General features: G+C 37.0%; 1 protein-coding gene across 7 annotated transcripts in view; it reads right to left on the reverse strand.

Moving 5' to 3' along the window:
* Positions 1-9,695: 9,695 nt before the first annotated feature.
* LOC124394376 (RNA-binding protein Musashi homolog 2) overlaps positions 9,696-25,568 on the reverse strand; it is a 229,593-nt gene continuing 213,720 nt past the window's right edge. For 2 of the 7 annotated variants that reach the window (XM_046862525.1, XM_046862529.1), the window contains exons 12-15: positions 24,093-24,272; positions 17,386-17,540; positions 15,187-15,263; positions 9,696-11,011 (exon numbers count right to left, since the gene is read on the reverse strand). In XM_046862525.1, coding sequence (XP_046718481.1) covers positions 15,222-15,263; positions 17,386-17,540; positions 24,093-24,272 — 377 coding nt within the window. In that variant the 3' untranslated portion in view covers positions 9,696-11,011; positions 15,187-15,221. Of the gene's footprint in view, positions 11,015-15,186; positions 15,264-17,385; positions 17,541-24,092; positions 24,273-25,568 lie in introns of all 7 variants that reach the window. The other 5 variants (XM_046862530.1, XM_046862531.1, XM_046862527.1 and 2 more) reach the window with 4 other exon arrangements.

Here is a 25,568-nt window from a genome sequence, read left to right on the forward strand (position 1 = left end):
ATGGCTGCACAGGATTTCTGCCCATTCACCCACAGGAGCACAAAGAAATTGAACTGTTATGTCCAGCAAGAAGGCCTGGTGTGAAGTTGTTTCAGGTGTTGGGTGGGCTTGCAGCTAAAGTTTTGTCTGTGACACTGGAGTTGTTTCACACCAACCGTGATAATCCTCACTTTGGAGACAAGGACATAAAGCCAAGCACACAAAGTCATCCTGGACAATTGTATCAGAAGACAGCTATATTTCTGACTGTTAAAGCTCTGACACTGGATACTCCTTCAAAAATTCTCCTTAGATAAACTTCACTAGAAAAAAAATTAGAAAATGTGTTTATATCAACTGCCTGCAATACTTGTTCCTGTGCACTCTGTTTTTGTAGAAATTATAGAAAAAGTGCATTGATATAAACTGTTGTAGGGGGATTCTAGTACTCTCAAATACTACAATTTAGATCATTCAACAGCACAGGGGTGTAAATACGCATAATAGTTTGTGTGTAAGAAAAAAAGTTCATATGACAGATTGGCTTGCACCTAAAAAACAGGGCCTTCCTACTTTAAAAACAGAATCATTGCACCTCAATCTGTTACAGCTCTTGCATCAGTATGTGTGGGGACATTGCAGGACTTCTAGATGTGCCAACTAACAAACAGTAATGCAACTTAGTGACTAGAATTGCCTCGCCTTGCTCTACACTAAAACCAAGCCTACTTGTAGGCAGAGCTTAGATCTTTGTCCTGGAATTATGGCTGGAAGGATCACAAGGAAACTTAAAAACATGGCTAGCATTTAATCAACGTAAAATAAATGGCTAGATACGATATTGTTAAAAAAGTTGTTATACATCATGGAATGAACTGAGTTTTAAAATGATAGCTGTGGTCTCAGGTTTTTCTGAAGAACTTCACCATACTGCTGCCTTGATTTCCCTCTCATACACACTCCATCACCTAATACAGCAACAATACAGTATCTCTCACTTTCTCATTTCGATGTTAAGAGATATTGAGATTTAGATACACTTTGAGTGACTATAAAAAGAATGTGACAGTCTTTTAATCTCCATCAGTCTCAGTGGGAACCCAGTGGCGGGGTTACAGTGCTGCTCTCATCGCTACTCCATGCCTGCCTGCAATTTGAACTGATCCCATCCACTTGTGCTCTAAACACGCAGCGTGCTGAAGAGGGCTCCTGAGTGGGCTGACTGGGGCCTAATTAGGGAGCTTTGTTAATGACAGGTAGTGTCAGATGCTAATGAGGCCCTGATTGGAGTGCGGGGGAGTGGAGATGATTGGGATGTCTTGCAGCTAAAAGTCAAATACTCATCAGAGCAGACAAGGGGCTGCACAGCGTTCACATTTGATGCAGTCTCGGCAAAGCAGTTAGGCATGATAGCATTGGCTGACGCCGAGGTCTGATCATTCACCATAAATGCTATTAGAGCATTTCAAGCATTTTTTGCAAATTTATATTGCCAAGCCCTTCAATCAGTGGCTACTTTTTCTACAATTACCAACTACAGCCTTTATTTTATGAATATGTGATGTCTGCTTTCAATTGCAGCTACATAGTCTGGTAGTTTAACATTTACTATTCACAGTTTCTTTTATCTTTACTGCAGTTTTTAACAACAGATGTTAACACAAAGCAGCACTATGAAAATCCAGATGTAGATTTAAATCCCTAATGAACAAGCCAAGAGAAAAAGTCCCCAAGACAACATGTAACATCCAGATTCAAAATGGAACCCATCCTCATGGAGTGATACAATATGTTACGGTTATAAACCATTACAGTATACAGGTATAGAAGAATATAATAGTGAGTAATGTATTAAAGGGTTTTCAGTAGGAGGATATTGTGATTAAGAGACTTGATATGGGAACAAGATTCTTTGATTACAGCAGCTGTTTATGGTGCAACTCTACAATATCCAGGTATGATTATGCACTGAAGCAAAGTTCAGATTCAGGGATGTAAATAGTTTCAATGATCCGGAATCTATGTCGGACCACCCACAGCAGCAAGAAGTAAAGTGCAAAAGCTTCAAGCAGAAATGTCAGATAGGTCTGGAGAGTGACGCGTGGAGACAAAGATGATCAATAAAGGCACAGCGGGCATCATAATAAATACTCCAGTTGAAATCGTAACAGGACGATTCTTTTCAGGTACAAGTCCCAGATTAAAGCATATACATGCACTATTAGCTGTTTGCTCAGGTCTGTAATAATGTACAGCTCATGTTTTTAAAATCCCTGAAAATCCCAGCATTTATTAACAGGTCCAGATTTACAATCCTCGCTTTTCTAACATCATCCATTTCTTATGAGCTTCCCTTTAGCTCCTAAATTAAATCTTTATAAAGAGATAAAAAACTAGTAATCAACCAAAACTTTTAGACTGCAATTTCAGCAAAATTATAATATTCTTTCTTGTCTCACACCGTATGCAATGGTTCTAATAAACTCCTCAGTTTCTATAGGAGATTATGTGAAAACATCTTCTCCTTCACAGATTACGTGATGTAGATCCTCCAGTGATAGACTTTACACTGACTACATTCTGCTTAGATCATCAATAAGTGTAATCGGTGCTTGTGCGGAAAATAGAGCTGAATAAATTTCAATGTAAATGTGCTTCAGGAATATGTATGTTTCTTTTTTTGTCCATTAGCATGTTGTGTTTACGTCTTGCCTTTGCCATCACTCTCTCCTGAGTGTAATCCTATTGGTGGATTCGAGATGATTGGTGAAGCAGCAATGAGACTTGACTTAAAAAAGAAATCTGATGCTGCCAAAACCTTGTTGCGCGTCATCTTTATTACAGTGGCACTAAACCAGTCTTCAATGACACATCCCCAGCTTTAAAACCATTAATCACTGGGTTTCGGTTTCTGACCATTTACAGTTGATTATATACAGCACATTGCACTGGCATGTACAGTAGCACGACTTTAAAGTGTTTTGAGTGATACAGGACTATCGCCTCTGTGTGCAGGCTTCCTGTGATATTTCTTATCTAAACACATCAGACAGCCTTAAAGACAGGGCAGCTCAGTCTTAAATATAGCCAGGAGCTCTCCAAATGAGCTCTCCTGAGACAGCTTGCAACACCTGCAGTCATTTTTCAAACAATCTAATTGGTTTACTTAAGTCAGGTGACACTTACAGCGTTGCTTTGTTCCTTGTCACTGTGACATAAAGGTCTCCAGATGCAATTAACCCCATTTCTGAGACACACTGTACTGAGGAGCATCTTTTTGGGAGGCAGCCATCTGACGAGCAACTTGTCAAATGTTAGAATTAATTCACTACCACGATCTCTGGGATTTTTTTTTTAGGAGTCTTTTTGTTTTTTTTATACAAATGCCACCAATGATTCCCACCCACCACTACTTACAGTTTGCCAGATCCTCAATTTTAGGTGAAAATTACATAATAGTATCATCAATACAAATTAGGAAAAGGTGAGTTTTTCTGCTGTGAAATCAAGTGGAGCTCTTCGGTCTGAGAGCTCCTCGAGTGAGAAGGAGGGAAAATTCCTCACAGCATTTCAATCCTGGCAAACAGCGGACACTGTGAGTCATGACACTATCCGAGGGCACCAGTGAAGTGTGTGGGTGGACAGCTGCTGTGATGGTGAAGTATATGAAGAGAGCTTCCTTGGTCGAGTCAAGGGAGCGAGTGAAAAGCGAGGGAGGGAGACAGAGAGAGACAGAGAGGAAAGGTGGTGGGAGGGGGTGGGGAGAGGTGAGAATGACAGTGGAAGATGGATTTCCACACATTTATAATAGCTGTCACACCTTACGTTCTCCGAAGCAATTTCACATTTGAGAATGGGACAGCGGCTCAAATTAAAAATGACATTAATTTCTGCCAGCCGGCGCACATTGCATTTTTCATCCCAGGTGAAACACTTCTAGATTAGGCCCTGAAATGGTATAAAAGTATTTCAAAACAATATGCATCAGTCAGGGAGGATTTGGCATTTTATGGGGATATGCATAGACTTTAGGATATATAGGGAAAGGTCTGTTTTTTTTACTTTTACATATTATTTAAATCTTTCTGAGTAATCCATTATGCGATATTATTTATAATAAGCCTATAGGAGAAAATCTGAATGTTGGATCATGCAGCTAGTGGTGCATAAAGCTACACTCTTTTATCTTCACTAAGTGCTTTGGGTTGTGAATCTGGACCGTTTCCCAGGAACATTGGGATACACACTTTACGGTACAACTGCCCATTGCAAGGCATCATACACACAGTCATTCACAGCTTGGGGCAATTTCGTGCAGCCAGGTCACCTACTGGCATGCTTTCTGGAAAGAAAAAACTGTGGTTGTGACGTAAACCTACACAAAACGGGGTGAACACACGAAACTGTGAAAAACCCAGACGTTGAACGAGATCAAACTGGGAGCCCTGGAGCTGTGAGGTGGTGGTGTTACACACCACACTACTGTGTGATACACCGGCATTTTAATCAAGAAAAGTTTTACAGTGAAGGTACGATGCCAAATATATAGAATGGGAATGTCAACGAATTAAAGTCTTATCTAAAATAAAGCTTTAAAAAAAGACAAAGTAATTTGTCAGCTCTATGTTTGTTGAAAACATTTCTCTGAGAACAACATCCCCAGGGTGAAGCACAGTGTTGGTAACATCATGTTGTCAGGACTGAGAAACTTGTCTGGGTTGAAGAAAATATGGATAGACAGGGTGATTTTTAAATGAAGGTCAGTTTGAGGTCACTTTGCTACTTTAAATGTAGCAGACAATGAATTGTAGCTATACTCATATTTTACACCACTACTGAAATGCTGATTATGTGCTGGAACTCCCACAACAATGATTATGATCTCTATGAGGGAGGAACCTGAAGCGAGCACTATAACTGAACCGGTAATATTGATACGACTTCCTGACTTCTGAATTGAACTGATATACAGAAAGATCACTGGGAATAAAACAAACTTACACAACCCTTTCAGCTCTGTGTTCATTTTTGTGCATTTTAATTGTTGTGCATATCTGATATACATTCTTTTGCAGATATATTCATATTTTAAATCACACATCATTTGAAAAAAATGTTAATTCAAAATCAAAAAACCATGAAATGTTTCAAAACAGTTTACTTTATTATTATTATTTTTTTGTAATCTTCTCCAGACAAACACATTGATTTCTGGACCACAGTAGAGGATGGAAACCTTTCACAAACATTTTTTATTATCATAATTATTTGAAAATACAAATATAAAATTATACTTTCCACATCTGAGATGTGAGAGACCCCCATCCACTTTAGTTTATTTTACAACAGGGCTTGAGCAAGCCATAGAAGAAGACCTGAAAGATGCTTTCAGACGTCAGTCCGTTCAGTCAGTTCATGCGGTAAAAAGTCCGTTAAAAAATGGGCAAGTGTTAGGAATGGACAAGGCAATCAGAGAGGCAGAAGCTGGCGAGGAAAAACAGGAGAGTGAGTTCCCGAAGGAAGCGTCAGAAATACAGACCATTCCCCTGTGACACCTGCCGTGTGAACTGTACCGTGTCCCTACAGAGTTAAAAAGGACACGTACACAGCTAAACTAACACAGCTTTCTAACTGTCCCAGTAGTACACAATGTGGCTTTTCCACAACGCATGATTTCAAACATGACGTTCACAAATGATTTCAGTGTCGACTACTAAACCCAAAAGTTTTCTGGGCCACTACAGGTGATTAATAAGCATTATGAGGCAACTTTAACAATTTAACAAAGAGATATATACACTATACATATATATCCTGTATCTGTATACAAGTATATACATATCTCATTACAGTATGTCATTACAGAGTGTGTATATGTGGCTGTGTAGACAAAGTAGTTTGTTTCTTCACTAATGGTATGATCGTTTTGGCCATTGCCTAGCACTTGCCTCAAAATTCAAGTTTTGAATGGATACGGTAGTTCGTTTCGAATATCACCCAACACCTTCCAGGTCATTTTTTTTTTTCTTTTCCTTTTTTTTTTCCAAAACCAACAATTATCCAATGATTGAACTAGTCTAGCAAGATGTGTAACATTCATCTGCTGTAAACGGCTGTCGATGGAAAAAATTAAAGAATGGCAACAGAGCCATGCTACCTTAAAGTCCAAGCTACAAGATCAAATTAGAAAAAGAAAAGAATATATAAATAAAGGAAGAAAAAATAATGAACTGAGAGACATTATACACGGCTATCAGAAAGGGTTTGCCAGCCTTCATTTTAATCAAAAAAACATATCCTGATTATACTGTAAGTATGAAAAACTCAATTCTATATGCAGTATAATCAGTTCCTGTGTAAAAGTAATTTTGAGAAAGTGCCTAAATGTGAACTGAGAGCTGAGAGTAGAGAATGCTGCAGAGGTGCAAAAGTTTTAAGCTTATTTTATATAACAGCAAGTGTTAATTATAAACAATGCAAGTGTTTGTAATGAGGTTGTAATTTGCTCAACTTCATACAGCAGCACAGATAAATATATTCTATATAGTACCTAATTCCATGTGTGTAAAAGTTCAAATCTAAAACTACAGACAGGCCTTTTTCTTTTCGAGAAAAAAAAAAAAAACATTAAAATTATGTGTTTAAAAAACTCTGAAACAGTGTTTCCAAGTGTGGATTTAGATTTAGCAAGAGCTCTCAAGACTGCTTAAAGCCTGAAGAAGCTCTCTAAGTCTGACAGCAGGTTTAACTCAGTACTAGATTATGTAGTAAAACTGGCTCAGTGTTAAGAGTCTGAATGAAATCTGACAGCATGTATCAGAGACACAGAATCCACAAGTAATTATGAGCTAAATATCACATATAGAAGAGTCAGATTCGAAATAGCTTTACATTCATAATCCCTGAGAACAGATTTCACTCAGAAAACAAAATCTCAGTAAGTTACGTTGACTTAATTGACTGTTAGCAATAAACAATCAAACTAGTCTTCACAAAACTTTATTTATTAACACTAACATCTGCAAGTTTAATTATTATCTTTCCTATGCAGTGCCCGTCAAAAGTTTGGACACACCTTTTATTGTTTTTGAGACACACACACACTCTGAATGTTGAAGACTTATTCCAGGTGGGAAAAAAAATACTGAACTAGCATGGTTACCCTAACCCTAACCCTAACTCTAATCTTAACCCTAACCTTAACCCTAAAATTAATCTTAACCCCAACCCCAACCCTAACCCTAACCCTATCATTCCATACTTCAACACCATGAAATTCCATCTGATTGGAACAGAATTCACCATATAAGACAATGGCCTGAATCTTACGTCCAAGCTCTGTACACATTATTTCGAGAACAATAGTTTTCCTGAAGTGTTGTCCATCATGAAATGAACCAACTAGTAAAACACACCTTTGGCAAGTTGTAGAAGATACATGAATGCAAACTGCATGTTTGGAGAATCTAACTGTCTGGATGCCAAGAGTATGTAAAGCTGTTATTCATGCTTAGAGAGAATTTGTTAATGAGTCTACACAAGTTTAACATCCATACATGTATATATCTATTTGGACAATGCAAATCTTCATACTGTTAAATGAAGAGGTTTGGTGCAAATAAACAAAAGAAACATGCATGTGTCTCTCAAAAACCATAAAATACTGGATGTTCCAAACAGGCACTGTACTATATGAGTACTTATTGAGTACTTATTTTATATTTTATTAAGCCTCAGCTTTGATTAACATGAAGAACTGGCACTATGGTTATAGCGTATAAAAATAAAATTTAAGAGAACCAGAAACCTAAAATAGAAATATGAATCTATGCAGACACATAGACACAATAAAGTGTTTTAAAAATAGTAGTGGACTTTTTTATAGTATAAATATCAAAAACCTATTACAGTTTTATCTGTATCTATAATTATTAGGCTAGATTATCATTACTCAGGTAGAACGTACTAAAAAAATACGATTTTTTTTTCCATTCATGTAATAAAATCCTTTCCATAATTATAAATGATGTCCCTCTTAAAAAAAGGAAAAAAAGAAAGAAAAAAGAAAAGAAAAACAGTTTTGCATATCAAGCGTTAGCATTTAAGGTAGTATGGCACACCCCTTTTCAAACATTCAAGGGTGGGGATCCAATTAATGCCTTGTTTACAACTCTATCTTAAACCAATTCCTTTTTTCTGGATTTCATCATGAGAGCTTTGGTTAGTTGAAACCATGTGAGAACCAGAAAAGAAAAACAACAACAACAACAACAACAACAACAACAATAATCCGATGAACACAAAGAAAAAGTAAAAGTGAAAAACAGCATGAAAACAATATTTTTTGTGTTTGTTTGTTTAAATGATTATTAAGAGAAAGTTCTATCCTTACTGGTCCTAAATCTACTACTCACTACAGCTCTACTGTAACGTTGATTACATAACATCTATGACTATTCACTAAGAGAGAGTGAGACAGAGATATAGCGAAAGAGCAAGAAGACAAAAGCGGGGCAAATAACAGGGGGAGAGAGGAGGAGTGAAACAGATCAACAGAGAAATGTACAGACCACTACACTGGCATCAAAGACAGCACTCATTTACAAGGTAATTTCTTTTAGGTTATTTTTTTTTTGTCCTCTTTTTTTCCACACACTACTGAAATACAATGATGAACAGAAGATTACTGGATGTTGCGACAGGGAATGGAGAGATCATCAAATGAGAAATACAGTACATAGTAACCGTAATATAGTCAGCAACATATTTAACATAGTCATTCACTTCCACAAAAATAGCAATAAAAATCCCCCGTTGGTTTTCAAACTGTATTGGGGATCACGCTGTTTTGAGTAGTTTTGTCTTCTGAAACAGTTTGAAACAGTTAGCAGGAGGCCGTCTTTCTGCTTTTCTTACTTACTCCTTTTTTTCTCAAGATGTACATAAAAAAGGATTCAGCATCTCAGCATAATGTATCAGTTCAGTAAAATTGTGGAGAGAAAAAAGGGGAGAAAAAGAAAAAAAAGAAAACACATTTGCAGAAAAGATGAACAACAGCATATTAAGTATTTATATATATATATATATATATATATATATATATATATATATATATATATATGTGTATAAATCAATCAGTTTACACTCTTTAAATATCACTTATTTCACTCAGCATACATTTTAGCATCATTTCGATCTCGTCAGATCCGACATGTACGTCATATATGTGTAGCAGCTACTGATTTCATTCAGTTTCAGTGTATTGGAGGATTTCATCTATTGCTACCAACAAACTCAGCTGTAACGTTGGCAGATTAGAAGCACTGAAAAATTAAATGCCCGGAAAAAAAGATTATTCCACAAACACAGCCTTGTAAGACTGCAAACGGTGCGGGGACAATGTTTCTGTATGAATCCTTCATATGACCCACGGTAACACAAGAACACCCTTGAACATGTGCAAATAGAAAATAATAAATTCTTTCTCACAGTGCAATGATTTTTTTTTTTATTTCATGACAATCTTTTTTCTTCTTCTTATTTTGTCTCACGTTAAAATTAAATTAATTTGATACGTCCTTTTAAGTACATCACACAGAACTGAGGTAATGGTGCAAAAAAACAGTTCCTAATTGATCAAGTCAGAAGTGACTACAAATTTTTAAATATTGCCTTTTTTGTTTCCGAAATCAGGCGTTCTGTGTACTATTTTTAGGACTATGGGAAAAAACTGAATTCAAACCAAAAAAAGTGAGAGAGAAAAAAAAAACACAGTTTAATTCTTAGAAAATCTCTTAATTTCATCACCGGTACTTAAAAAACATGAACCATACATGTGCTTTGGATTTTGATTTCGTTTATACAATGCTGATTTGTGTGTATGCTGCAGAGTATTTTCTCTGTGAAAGCTGTGCGTCTCTCATCTCACAATCTAGTCAATATGCTGGTTCGCTACCTGCACAGTTAGAAAGCCAACAGTATTTACAGAGCGAGCTAACAGTGTTGTATTGGGCTTGTGTCTGCAGTCGGGTTCTCACGGCTTTTGTGCTACAAATGGTTTTCAGTTACTGCACCGAGCCTCAAAGATCTTTTTTTTTTCTTTTCCATTTTTTCTTCTTTTAAAGATATTTCAGTTTGAGCACAGTACGACCTCTAGAACACCATCACAAAAATATGGTTCTCTCTGAAATGGTTTGATGTAGTAATAAGTAATATTTACAGATTTCAGAACGTTTTTTTTCTTTTTTAAATCTCATTTCACAAAGTATTAAAAGGAAATGTATTTTTTTATCGACAACAACGACAACAACGAAAAATAAATTTATAAAAAAGGACTGTGAAAATATTGTAGTCCTCTTATTGCCCAAAATAGATAATAATGATAACAAGACATCACACGAAACGAATAACAGAGCTACTTAGATTTGTTAGTTACCCTCTTGTTGCTCTTTTAAAGGTTGAAAATTTATGATTTTTGAAGTTAAGTCCTTCAGTATTCTTGCTTAAATGAAATGAAATCTGAAAACATGAGACATTAGGTCTTATTACAAACAGCTAACAGTGGAGAGGCAACTATAGTGATGTAAATACACTAAAAAGAGCGAGAGAGACAGAATGTACATTTACATAGTTCTTCATATCAGAGAACATAGTATAGAATGAAAATATTTCAAAACTAATCAACCTCAAAGGCTGCTTCAGACAATATAATAAAAGATGTAAAGAAAAAAAAATGGGGAAAAGAGGTGGAAAAGGACAAAACGACAACATCATCCTACATCATGGGGATACATTAGGAGAAAAACAAAAATCCAAAAGCCAGGTTTTCATTATTGTACAGCAGATTAATGTTGTGTTTGTTTTTAATTTTTTTCCCAAGATGATTCAGACAATTCTTTTGTTCTTCACATCCTGCCATCTCAGCTCATCCTTGTCTGTTCCACGCTGTAGTGCTTGGAGTTGTATGGCCGTTACCTGTACACAAAACCAGTTAGAAACTGCGGCCTGTCTTCCCCGGACCTCCCGATAAACTCTGCTGGAGCAAACACAAAATTCACAAGCCTCATAAACGGCCCCTTTTAAACAGTGCAGGGCAGATTTTATGTGTCTTATGTACTGCATCTGAGACTTAGTGGAATAGTGGTTGTCCAAAGCTCTTGACTCGTGAAATAAACGAAGTGTTCTGAATTATAGGCTGTTATTTAAATGAAGTACTGATGATACCATACTCCATTTACTCATTATATAGCTTTGTCTTTCTTATTATAATCTAAATGTGAGTCTGAGTACAAAACACATACAATGTACAGTACAGACCAAAAGTTTGGATACACCTTCTCATTCAAAGAGTTTTCTTTATTTTCATGACTAGGAAAATTGTAGAGTCACACTGAAGGCATCAAGGGCTATTTGACCAAGAAGGAAAATGATGGGGTGCTGCGCCAGATGACCTGGCCTCCACACTCACCGGACCTGAACCCAATCGAGATGGTTTAGGGGTGAGCTGGACCGCAGAATGAAGGCAAAAGGGCCAACAAGTGCCAAGCATCTCTCGGGGAACTCCTTCAAGACTGTTGGAAGACCATTTCAGGTGACTACCTCTTGAAGCTCATCAAGAGAATGCCAAGAGTGTGCAAAGCAGTAATCAAAGCAAAAGGTGGCTACTTTGAAGAACCTAGAATATGACATTTTTCAGTTGTTTCACACTTTTTTGTTATGTATATAATTCCATATATAATTCCACATGTGTTAATTCATAGTTTTGATGCCTTCAGTGTGAATCTACAATTTTCATAGTCATGAAAATAAAGAAAACTCTTTGAAAGAGAAGGTGTGTCCAAACTTTTGGTCTGTACTGTATAATATGTTCATTTAAATACAAAAAAGATGTTTCACATCTTAATCACACTCAAGACATACTAAGAGTTTATACTCTGAGCTGCATTACAGTATGTCCAGCGTAGGTTCTGTTTAAGCACTAAAATATTTGATGGAGATTCTCAGATGCAGAACATATTGAACTCATTTACAAGCACACTCATGCAATAGTGTTTCCAACATGCAAAAACAAAACTATGGCCATCTGCACGCAACACACGGCCGCTTAACACAAGCTGTACAGCTCTGTTGCTTTCTCTGTGACACTATTTAATCCCAGAGCCATAACAGTTGCTAACAAATCTCTGTGATCTGAGTGGAATTTTGTGTAGCGTTTTCCTCTGAATAACATGAGATGTTGAAGTACAATTAGATCTGATAGAAGGTACAGTCTTGAGTTACAATAAATATACAATTCCACTATATTGTATGGCCAGGCAGAAATCAGAAAGAAATAGCTAACACATTTTATGGAGGTATATATATATATATATATATATATATATATATATATATATATATATATATATATATATATATATATACAGAAGTACTGTAGCATGATTTTAATTTTGATAGTGTCTATTGTCACTGCCAGTTTTGGGCTTGATAAATGTCCAAGAAATAGAACATTTAAAATGTTTTTGGTTTATACAAATGCTTTCACAATTTATTTCTAACTCATAAAATCATCTGATATTTACATTTATCAGCAACAGTACCTTTATCCAGAGCAACTTAAAATGATCTCATGTTTATACAACTGATCAGTTGATGGTTAAGGGATTTGCCACCACTTCCACTACCAGCTTCTGAGACAATAAATTACAGTATATATATATATATATATATATATATATATATATATATATATATATATATATATATATATATATATATATATATATATAATTTCTGAACAAGTTACTCAGATATTGGCCAACTCAAACTTTTAAAAAACATTAATATTTTGTGTCAGTATATGATTAGAATAAGATTACATTGCTTTTGCATAGAGGTTGAATGAACCTGTCATTGTAATCATGTGAATATTACAATATCTCACAAAAGTGAGTACGCCCCTCGCATTTTAGCAGCCTTTCTAGTATAACTTCTCAAGGGCCAATACTATAGAAATGAAAGAGTAGTTCATGTGCAGCTTGTATAGTAGTATAGATTTATTTTCCTCTGTAAATAACGCAACATACAAGTGATAACAGCTGTATGTCATGTATTCATTTAAAGGCACATGTCCTATTCATCATGCTCATGTTTTTGTCTGCTTGACAGAACCATACAACAATCTTGTATTAGAGCAGCTAATATTTGGTGCTTTGAGTACAATGCTCTCATTCTGACCACTGGATGTTCAACATGGCACCTCATGACAAAGAAACTCTGAGGATTTGAAAATTAGATTGTTGCTTTCCACAAACATGGCCTAGGCTATATGAAGATCAGTAACAGCCGTAAACTGAGTTACAGTACAGTGACCAGGGATATAGAGAGGTTTTCCAAGACGAGTTCCACTCAGAACAGGCCTCGCAAGGGTCAATCCAAGAAGTTGAGTCAACTTAGGGTGTCCTCACTTTTGTTGCCAGTTATTTTGAAAAATGGCGATATGTTTCGGAGGTCAGAATATCTGTACTGCTATACAAGCTGCACACTGAGCCCTCTAAAATATATCCAACTTTTATTTCTATAGTATTGTCCCTTAAGAACATATAATAAAATGTTTGCTGAAATGTGAGGGGTGTACTTACTTTTGTGAGATACTGTATATTGTTGTCAGTGCATAGCATATAATGCCTTTATAACTACCTTATAACAAGCATTTAGTATTTATTTACAACCTGTTTGTATTAATAAAACATATGGCCTTCATAGAGTTTTTTCAATTTAGTATGAAACGCTGCCACTGCTAACAGGAGATTAGAAGTGTGTGTGTGTGTGTGTGTGTGTGTGTGTGTGTGTGTGTGTGTGTGTGTGTGTGTGTGTGTGTGTATGTGACTAAGTTATTAACACACATACACCCAATGACAGATGTGTACATATGTGCATGTACAAACATGCATACATTCGCATAAACACACGTTCTGGTGATTATTCTGGAAAAATAAAAGGTCATTGCACCCAAATGATTTGCTTCTAAATAAGCTTTATAAAGGCGGTCAGTGTGGAAAAACTTTGTGTCAAGTACAGATTTGTTAATCATTATAACTGTGTATAATTCTCTGTAAGTTGGTAATGTTTACTTGGAAAATGTAGCAAACTTTGGCCCAGACAGACAAATGTGCTATAAATAATTCCCTGATACCTGACAATTATGTTGTAAACCACAAAGTGTCACTATTTTACTTTTATTATTTTGCCACAACTGTTATAACTGATCATGACTCATGCATATTTATAAAGCAACTATAATATTCATAAACAATTATAAAAACATTAGCACTGGCTAATTCTGTAACAGACAAGGACCCATGCATGTAGCACACACAGTATGTGCCTTAATTAGTCTGGAAATATGTTCTAATGAGAATTCAGTTCAAATATTGACTTTAAGCACTTTACAATAATTGTAAGTGTTCAGATCGTTTTAGATTTGTTAATAAATATTTCATAAATTTATTATAAAAAGAAAATAGAAGTTCTTGCTTTACAGGTGAGAGTGGCAGGAATTTAAGATTTATTTTTATTCTCATTATCAACCTACAAAGAATAAGCATGGATATAATGATTTATGAATTAAAGTATTCCTGTGCTTTCTGTGCTGAAAAGCAAATCACATTCAATCAGATCTACAGCTTCCCTTTAAATGAGAGTCATGCTCTGACTTTAACGGTCCAGCGTCTCCAGGTGCATACTGATCAAAAGCTCTACACCTGTGCATATTATCCACATACAGCACTTCATACAGCCTTGAATCAAAGCCGTACCCTCTGCTACGCGAGAGAATATGCGAACGGGGTTCCGCTGTCTATTGCGACTTCGGCCCGAACAGAAAGCAACAGCACAGTAGAACAACACACACAGTAACTCATGCATGATACATACAGACAAGCAAAGAATAAAGGCAATTGGTTAAAAAAGCTGGAAGCTTTCAAACGGTTTCGAGGCTTCTTAATGTAGGACATTTTGACTACTGTGAAACCATGTAAAAGCTTTCCACTTGATTTTTAAATAAAGATAGACTTCGATAAAGTAAAGGGCACATTACAGACTAAAAGGAAAAAGCAAAAAAAAGTGCAAAGAAAGTAGGAAGGGCTACAACAGAATAATAAATCGATAACAAAAAGGATTATTTTAATAAAAAATTATAAAATCTACCTCAATTGAGATGGCAACCAACCACCTGTTAGGTTTCAATGGTATCCATTTGTAAAAGCTGTCGCAATCAAAGGACCCTAAAAGTGTACAGTTAGTAAAGGTGTCAGTGTGCAGTCCAGGTAAACACAGCTCATAAAGCTATCACTTGTCAGTAGCCTGGATTTCCATTGCATTGCTATATTGCCAGCATGAATAAACAGTCATCTTTTAATGTATAGTTTATTAGCAAATCTAAAAATTTATTTATACTATTTCTCTGCAATGCCACATAACATCATTTATCATATGTGCAGGTTTTATATTCATGCTAGCAGTTAGAACATTAATAACATCATCAGGAATTACTACATCACATGCACAAAATTCTCAAGCAAACACTGCCCAAAAGAAAAGGTCTCTTCATAAGCAAATACACACGTCTTAGCAACCAAACTGTGAACTTTTTCAGAATGACTTTTTGTCATGCTTTAACATTTAGCTTAATATTATCAACCAGCTCAGTGGTTCAGTGGGAAGTGTTGCTGCCTCACAGCTCCAGTTTCTGTCTGTTCTCCTCATGGACTCTTAGGTTTCATCTCATATCCAAAAAAGGTAGGCGAATTTGCGATGCTATATTGCCCCTAGGTGTGACTGTGACTGAGTTGTGAGACGGACTCGTGTCACATCCTGGATGTATTCCTGCCTCACACTGAACACTTACTGAAGAGGAATGAATGAATTGACAGACAAATGAATGAATGATAGCATGAACTAGTTTGAATATCTGTAAGGAGTAGGTAACACACACACACACACACACACACACACACACACACACACACACATACACAGAGCCCAGTAGAGAGTAATAAAGGTCTCTGCCTCTAGTGCTGTCAATCAAAGCTGAAATTCTGTGAAAGTTTCAGGTCAACCCACATTCAACTCTATTTAGGTTAAAAGAATCTGAAAGTCAAGCGCAAGGTGACTTTGTTAATCTCAACATTCAGTCTGGAGTTGATGAATGGCCTGTCTATTTTTCACAGAAAAGAAAGAGCAAAGAAATTCTCACTTGGATTTCCACACAAATGTGAGATTCATAGTGCACTGATAGCATAGTGTGTAAGAGGCAGTATCCTCAGACACAAAAGGGCTTATTCATTTCCCCAGCAGACCCTGATGTTGATTGCTGGGCCGTGGCTGAAAAACGGCCGGAGCCAGTAATTCCCCGAGCAGCATGTGATTCAGCCCGGTCTCCCTCCTGCAGCCCCCCGGTGTGCTGACCTCTCTTCCCCTCTCTGTTTCCTTAACTCCCCAAGCCCCTATCACTCTACTCTGCAAGCGCTTCTAAACAAAAGGACGGAGTAAGAAGAGAATGCGTACGGCTTCAAAGGGCAAGACAGCACTCTTATGACAGGCTTCTTCACAAGGGTTTATTATTGCCTTATTGATTTACATATGCACTTTGTGCAGGAGGACTTTTCAAAGGCAGGATACGTTATGCGTGCAGCTCAGTCGAGGGGAGAGGAGCGAGAGAGAGAAGCCGTTATAAACGCTTGAAAATGAGAGAACTAAATGTAAGAATTCAGTCCTCCTGTCTGGCGCATGGACAAAGGCTCTGTGACACGCCATACTCCAGATGACAGACGGTACAAAGTTCACAGTTTGTTCTGGGGAAGCTGACAGATAGTGCAGAGCGATGAAGGGAATGAGGAATGTTGGCAATGCAATAACCACACTGCAAAGTTTCAGAGCCAGAGCACCTGCTTGGCACTAATGAGAGCATGAATCCACATTTTGGAGGCAAACTTCAGACAAAAGACTTTTTTTGTAAAACATATTCATCTTTTAGCCTTTTGACTTGCATTAGGTACAAGAGAATATTTGAAATCTTTAGCTCATGCTTGATCAATTCCACAGCTTATTTGGTATTAGAGTCAAATTTGCAGCAAAGGATTTTTTTTTTAATCAAAGTCTTTTAATTTCTAACCTCGGCAAAACTGTTTACTAATGATAGACTAGTGTGCCTTTACTGTTTTACAGAAACTAAAAGCAGTACAGCTATGGCAGCTATGATGCAGCAGGTGGAGGAGGAGGGTGTGTTGAGATGAGCAAAAAGTGGAAAATGTGTGAGGCAGGACAGAAGAGAAGAGAAGAAGAGAAGAGAAGAGAAGAGAAGAGAAGAGAAGAGAAGAGAAGAGAAGAGAAGAGAGGAGTACTCACAGCAATACTGTGGCCAAAGCCGGAGCCAGGTTGAGGGCTAGCAGCACTTATGTAATTGCCCACGCCAGAGTCCTGGCTGGTGGGGCCATACAGGTCAGCTACGGGTCCTGGACTGCTCGCTCCAGGAAAAGTTCCAGGCCGTGGAGGGTTGGTGCCTACCAAAGAAGCATGTGTACCAACATTGGTGTAAGAAGCAAATATAAGTGTGTGTAGAGCTACAAAAACTGAGAACAATCATTGCATGCAAAGTCTACAAGGCACAACATGCAAAGCACCACCAATAAACTGTAATGAAAATGAGATCTATGCAACAGATCACTACACTATAGACAACTAATTTGTAATGTTTTTGCCGGGATCCAAGCATAGACCTATAAAATATGACCTAACCTGCGAATTTCCACAATTTTTCTGAACAATTTCCACAAGCTTTTCTATTATTCATGACATATTTTTTCTGCTGCACATGCAGAAGGAAATGCTTGCTCATGTTGGACACATCTACTCAGCATTCACATGGCATGCACGCTGCAAAAGGAGCTATGGTCGGTGTTGAGTATGCAGTACGAGGTGTTTCGTGGTAAATGGAGGTGCTTAAGACTTTCCTTCAGAGGCTTCTGTAATGTTAAAAAGTACCAGTGAGAGTGACATACTGCCTTGTAGGTCTCTTTCATTATCATAACCTCTCTCTCTCTCTCTCTCTCTCTCTCTCTCTCTCTCTCTCTCATTCATGCGCACACACTCACAGAACCCTCCGTTCTTCCCTAGTTGTATCAAGTGAGCTCTTTGAGCACAGAGTAGTCAAATTTGACTGCCAATTCTTGAGTCCTTCAAAGAAATTGCATGGGGGATTGTGCCACAACACCCCCTATCTAATCAACACCTGTCACAGGGAGAGTGCTCTCCTTCCCTCTTTTCTCCTTCTTTAAATATATGATGGTGATTATCTAGCAGTTAGCGTCAGGGGGCTTTTGGGCCTCGCAGTCGGCTGGCAGCCAGGAAATTGCAGAGAGTGTCTTGAGTAAAGATTGTTAAAGACTAAATCATTGAGTCTCATTGCAACTAAGATGGTACAGTTCTCTTCTTACTTCAGTATTCAGTATATGCTGCAGAACAGAGGCTGCAGAGTAGCTGTGCTGGGCATATATTTCAGTAAAGACTTGTTAGCATAAGAGTTGCTCATTTTGACAGTATGAGCTGATAATTCCTTCTGACTCACTACTCTAGACTCATGACTAATAATGAAAAATAGAGAAATGGATACATTTTATGTTTCATTGGCCCAACACTTGAAAACGCTTTTGTACTGTGATGATCATGAAAACGGGGAGATGTATTAGTGAGTAAACTTTCAGGCAATTGCTCATAGGATTACATGTAAAATTCAGAAATACTTCCTGACAACGAAAAATACAAAAACATTTGTGTTTAATACAGTGTCTAAAATGCTGCTTGGGTCCATTTTCATGTCAGATTCATATAATACTAGAGTAAATAATAGTTTCATGCCATAGATGTACTAAAAAAAACCCCAGCATATTTTATTGTATTATTTATTTATTTATATTTATTACTTACTTATACAGTATTTCACAAAAGTGAGTACACCCCTTTTACTTTTTATATCTTCTCAAGGGACAATACTATAGAAATTGTTGGATATACTTTACAGTAGTCAATGTGCAGTTTAAATAGCAGTATAAATGTACTGTCCTCTGAAAAAAACTCAACATACAGCCATTATTATCGAAATAATAAAACAAAAAGGCACTAAATTCTGAGAATATGAGAATTTGAATTGTTGCTCTCCTCAAAGATGACCTAGGCTATAAGAAGATTTTCGAACGACAGTAAATCTGTACTGCTATACAAGCTGCACATTGACTACTATATAATATATCCAAGTTTCATTTCTAAAGTATTGTCCGTTGAGAACATATAATAAAATAGTTGCTGAAATGTGAGGGTGTACTCCCATTTGTGAGATACTGTATATATAAAATGAGTGTAACTAATTTTTTTTTTATATTTTCTATGCTCGTTAAATGAGTGTAATTTGACTATTTCGAAAATTTTTATAAGAAGTTATGAACATGACATGATGACATGGTAATGACAGGGTTTGGCTACATTTCTCAGATTCTAAATTAGAGTGTTGCTGCTGATTGACATCAGTAACATAATGAGCTATCAGGATATTCTAATTTCAAGAATTACTGTAATAAAAACTGGAAAGAGAACAAAATATTGTCTTGTATTATTATCAGGGTATAATGATGGTGCAATGGGTGACTCCCTTAGGTGATCTCAGGACTCCAGGGTCCCATTTCAAACCTTTCCTCCAACCTCCCGAAATCATACAAGGTGCACAGGCTATGCTCAATTGCCCCAAGGTATGAACATTAAGTATGTACTGAAGATGCTTGAGTGTCTTTATTTCAATCACTCAGTTTGTAAATGTACACCTATGTTATACTGCCAGTGCGACAAGAAAATACCAGTTAGCCAAACCCTGCCCCTAGGCATAGAGTTTCAAGAGAAGTAAAATTACACTCAGTGTATCTGAGAGATGATCCCTCCATAGTTGCACATAATGACAAATTAAATAAGTGTAAACAAACACACCCGTTGAATTAAATAGAGGTTCTTGAAAACTTTTGCAGCCACATACTGTGCGGCTCTCATTTTTCTCTCCCGCTCAGCCCTGATGACACTTCCATTAATAAGCGAATATTAAATCAAGTTCCTCCACAGCCGGAAGCCTTCACTTCACCGTCCACTGAAAGGAGAGACTATTAATACAGCAGACTCAACAACTCATGATGCTAAAGAATACGTACAAGAATAAAATATCGGAGAGAGGCCCCGAGGGACAATGTGCAGGAGCAGATATGTCTGATAGGGGGCGTCGTAGCATCATGGCTGCTCTTTAGATTTGACTGTTATTTTTTCACCCAGATGGGGTGCAGGTAGACAGGACGGTGAGCAGAGAACAGTTTGTCAGTCGCGGCTCTCACTCTCAAAATGTCAGTCGAGCAAAACAGAGACTTCCAGGGAAGATCAAAAGAGGGAGGGAGGCATATATTTATTTGTAGATCTGAGCACAACCAACAGAAGATGGATATCTCAGGCAGGCTGCGTATCAGTAGGTAGTGTGGAAAGACGAGGCCGCTTTTGACACTTGAATGTGACATCTGCTGCACAAAACATGAGATTCTGCCAATAAGCGAACAGATTGCACCAACCTCCTTAAGCAGTGGAGTAAATGTTGGAAAGTGTCAGGAGCATGGCAACTACGGTAAAATAGGCGGAGGAAGGTCTAGGAGGATGTAAAAAAAAAACGTTAACATTACTATGTCTATAAAACTGTTTAAGGTTTCTCTTAATAATGCAATATTCTATTTAAAATTAAGTCTTAAAACATGTTCTATGTTATGGTTTCAAAATTGTCACTGTATGATATACAGAATAAAAATAAAAAAGATTTATTTTAGCTTTGGGATAAAATACCCAGACATACACTTTGTATACAAAAGTATTAGGACACCTGATTTTTCCAACCTATTGTGGTTCTTCCCCAAACTAGTGCCACAAAGTCGAAGGCACACAGTTGTATAGAATTCCTTCGGATCTGATTGCATTCAATTTTCTCTTTACTTAAATTAGGAGACCCAAACCTGTTCCAGCATGACAATGTGCCTGTGCACCAAGTGCATATGCTTTACATGGGTTGGAGTGGAAAATCATGAGTGGCCTGCGAAGAGCTCTGACTTCATCACTAACACCTTTAGAATGTACTGGAACGCTGACTGCACCCCTTAGCCTCCTCACCCGACATCAATACTCGACTTTACTAACACTCTTGTGACTGAATAAGCACAAATCTCCATAAACACAGTCAAGAATCTGGAACATCTTCCCAGATAAGTAGAGATTATTAAAGCAAATGGGGAGTAAATGTGGAATAAATATTTTAAAAAGCACATATGAATCTTATGGTCAGGTTTTCACAAACCTTTGTCAATATAATGCTGGTGTGTAAAGCCATGTTGCTCTGAGACCTCTGCAGTATTTATAATAGATTGGCTCAGGATGCGTGATCTCATAAAGACAAATCAAAGAGATGTTGTTCACGATGGACATCGCACTAGAAGGTCCATGCACACTAATGTTTCCTCTTGTATAGTATAATAGGAAATTTGACCTTTACAATAAGCGCATTGTATGGTTTGTGTTTCGTTGTTAATTGGTCACACGATTACAACATACATGTTGTGGTAGACAGTAACATTTTTGCTTTGTTACTGTACTTGAGTACATTGAGCTACACTTTAATTTTTATTTTAGTATATTATAATTAAGCACAGCATTTGTACTATTGCTCAAGTACTTTGTCCAGTACTGCATAGCTTATACTTGTGGTAGGAGCTCAAGAACTTATAACATAAATAAAAAAAAAGCTATAACTGTTGCTTCTCAGGCAAATACTTTTAAACTTAACCTCAGTCCGCACTTGGTTTCAGCAAGAGCTGCCAGAAAAGAACAAGCACACCCTTGGGTGTCTTTATACTGGATAAAAACGTGTGTAATTCGTTCCCACGTTACATGCACAACCTTTACCAAAATATATTATTGACAATTTCCAAAGCATCTCTTACTCTGTCAAAATTCTGCACTTTGTAATTATACGATGAAAGAGAAAAAGTTATTCGCTGAACAACAATAACAACAACAAACACTAAACAAGAAAGCATGATACTATTAACAATCCTAACCTCTTCTGTCTTAAAGTTAAAACTTTCCTAAATAAATCGAAACCACCAGCTTGTTGCCCCTAATTCCTCTAAAACGACAATACTGGTTCAAGTCAAGTCCTCTCTCGTAATCACTCATGCTATAATGCTGCTGGAGGCAATAAGTGACTCACTGTATAAACACTAAACTCCATGGCCTGTAATCGGCCCATTCTGCTGAGCACAGAGATCTGAGCACCATTTCCATGTCCAAAGGATTTAGAGCTTTATTTGTGTCAACAGTTCCTCCACATAACCTTTAATCTAAGGTAGATTAAGACCATGAAATGACAGTTGTTCACAGCGGTATGACCTCTCTCTCTCTCTCTCTCTCTCTCTTGCTTTCTTTCTCTCATTTCTAACATAACAACTCCTTCACCTCTACATGAACCAATAGCTCACAGCTTTATTCATATCACAATCTCAGAATATCACCGCTCCCTACAGCTCATTCTCATCACTTATACAGATACAGTTATTGTACATTGTGGTAACATTATCCAAATTGTACCGTTACTACCTTTGAATGATATACTTAAAGGGAAGGAATACATTTATATTTTGTCTCATTATCTTATAAACTCAATAATAATGAACATTAAGAGGGTCACACCAAGGTAACATTACAATTTTGGCTCTGCTAACTACTTGGAATAAATGGAATAAAAAATATTTGTAATGTATCTCAGTTGGATTGAAATACAAACTACAATTTTGTCCAAGATCTAAATTTCTGTATGACTTTGCATGAATAGAATTATTCTGCAGCACTTATTCTGAGTTTGCGAAACGCTCATGACCAATTTCTAAACGCCTGTCAGGCATAAAATAGAGAAAGAACAGTGTGTTGACTGACTCATTTCAGTCCAACATATTATACAATTCTTGACTGTAATGACCATTATATATCATGCTATATGCAAGCAATTGGTCTGCACAATCTCATACTGGATATTAAGCCCATATCTTTCTTAAAGAACATGATTTACATTTCAAAATTGAAAACACTCATTATTTCGTATTTTCTATCTTATTTTGATATGTTTATGTTTAGATTCTTTCGAATTATACACAATTCTGCCTATCTCTGGATACAAAAACAGCAAACCAAAAAAATAAAACAAACCAGACTAGAGGTGTGCATTGGGACTGGGTTTCTTTAGGACCCAACAAAAAATAATGGTGGCACCTGGTTTTTACTCTCATGCAGAAAAGGATCATGTTGATGAACATGGAAAAACACCAGGTGCTATGTGACACTTGTTAGTTCATTGGGGATTACTGATTTATCCTGGTTGGGGTTATGTGGATTAAATTAGTATTACGCTTTGTGAAAATAGACCAACTACATCGGTTACCATATATTGTTAGTTGAAAAATAATAGCAACCATGGGAGAGGTATTGATTTACTACAGATTCAATTTGTAAAAAAATAAAAAATAAAAAATTCTGTGCACACCTCTAAAACAGGTAGCCATTGACTTCCTACAACCTGATCCCTGATAACACAACATTTTTGAAAATCACATGATCTTAGACAATAAAAAAAGCTTGTGCTAATGTCAGTATGTACTGCTTATCATAGTGAATGCTTTGAGGTATGTGACTCAATTTGAGTCATTAAGGATGCTGATAAGAAACTTAATAATAACCACTATCACTCTATTAGCTTATATATATCAACTTATACACAGCAGAAATACATTGCCAAGGACAGAAAAGTAAAGGATTAAATAATGTGTGAACAAGTTCAAATCAGCATGCAGTTCATGTCAGGCAAAGCAGCAGGTTTCTCTCTATGCATCCATTGCATTTCCTTCTCTTCTTTTGCCTTCCAGTTAAATGAATGACTGAATGATGAATCAACCACATGAATCAAATCAATCAGTGAATGAAGGAGAGGTGGTACACACCTGGGCTCTTATACTGATCCGGGCTGGGCAGGTGCTGCAGGGGGGAGTTGCAGGCCGAGGTGGCATGCTCGCTTTGAAGCAGCTGAGCCGCCTGCGGGCCTAGGGAGCCATAGTCCGCAAAGGAGAAGGGGGGCCCCCGTTGGTCACTTGTCGTGGAATAGAAACTGTAATCGGGGAAGCCTGGGAGATATAGGAGTATGGGAGGGGAGGAGTAGGGAGGAGGAGGAGGAAGGGAAGGGAGGGGAAATATTGGGAAATTTTCCCCATCATTGGGAAATACAATGTAATGTTATAAGTTAATGCTGTATTAATACAAAACAGTATCAGACCAAAAAGATGCCTCCTACAGAGTGCAAGTGTGTGCTGTGTATATATGTATGTATGTATGTATGTATGTATGTATGCATGCATGCATGTATATATGCATGTATATATGTAGAGTAGTAAAAAAACTAGTAAAAAAAGTTTATTAAACTATTAAAAAGTCTATCAAACTATTAAAATTCCATTATCCAGCTTCTAATTCAATCTTAACCCTAATCTAATATTCAAGCTACTTCAGTAGTTATTTAAAAAATAAAAGTACATACACACTTGTACTTCTAGCGAAGACAAAAATCACTCAAAGAATCTTTCAGCAACAAATTGCTCAAATTAGATAACTATGCATGTCGGCATCTAAGAGCACATATAGAAGGTTCTGTAAAAAGCCCCTGTGTGTGGGTGGTAGTTTCTCCCTTCTTGTTAAGATTGAACTCTTGCTTGAATATGTCCTAATCAGCAGAGCTACATCTGCTTAATAAGCATCATAAGTGACTGCTCAGAGCCCCACAGCCTCCAACAGGCCATATATATCGGCCTATGAGTCTATGTTGTCAAGAAAGTTTAAAATAAAGTACAAGTGAGTAAGAACTGTGTTGTTTGGATATGTGTTACATTATGGCTGTGTTTGTCCTAAGTCCAGAGCATGTACTACTAAATATCCAAATATCTAGCAACACCAACTCTCATGTTCTACACATTATTCAAAAGGAGACAAAAAGGAAAAGAGGCAAAGGAAAAAAAAACTACAGTGCAATCGTTTTGCTGTCTTTGTTTTTTCTTATATTAGTTCTTGTAAGGCAGCATCCTGTCTGAGAAAAAAACACTGACGCAGTGTCAGTGATATATTGCTGATTGTGTCTATGATGGACTGGAAAAGTTACCTAGTGGACCATGATAGTTTCAACATTTAGCAGAGGATGTAACCTTGTGTGGAACAGCCTTCTGCTAAAGTGTTACCAATGTACATATTTTTGCCAACAGTACTTTTGCCATAATTTCCAATTCAAATCATGCCCGCAAAAGGCTTTTTTAAAAAGCTTTTTAATATATTACAGGATCTAGGATTTGGAGGAGACACTGTTATCTCTGAGGTTACCTGATTCAATCAAATAAGCCTTGATTTAAAGGGCAACTTTACACTGCAGAGGACAT

The sequence above is a fragment of the Silurus meridionalis genome, chromosome 12 (assembly GCF_014805685.1).
Source record: "Silurus meridionalis isolate SWU-2019-XX chromosome 12, ASM1480568v1, whole genome shotgun sequence".
In the NCBI taxonomy this organism is placed as follows: Eukaryota; Metazoa; Chordata; class Actinopteri; order Siluriformes; family Siluridae; genus Silurus; species Silurus meridionalis.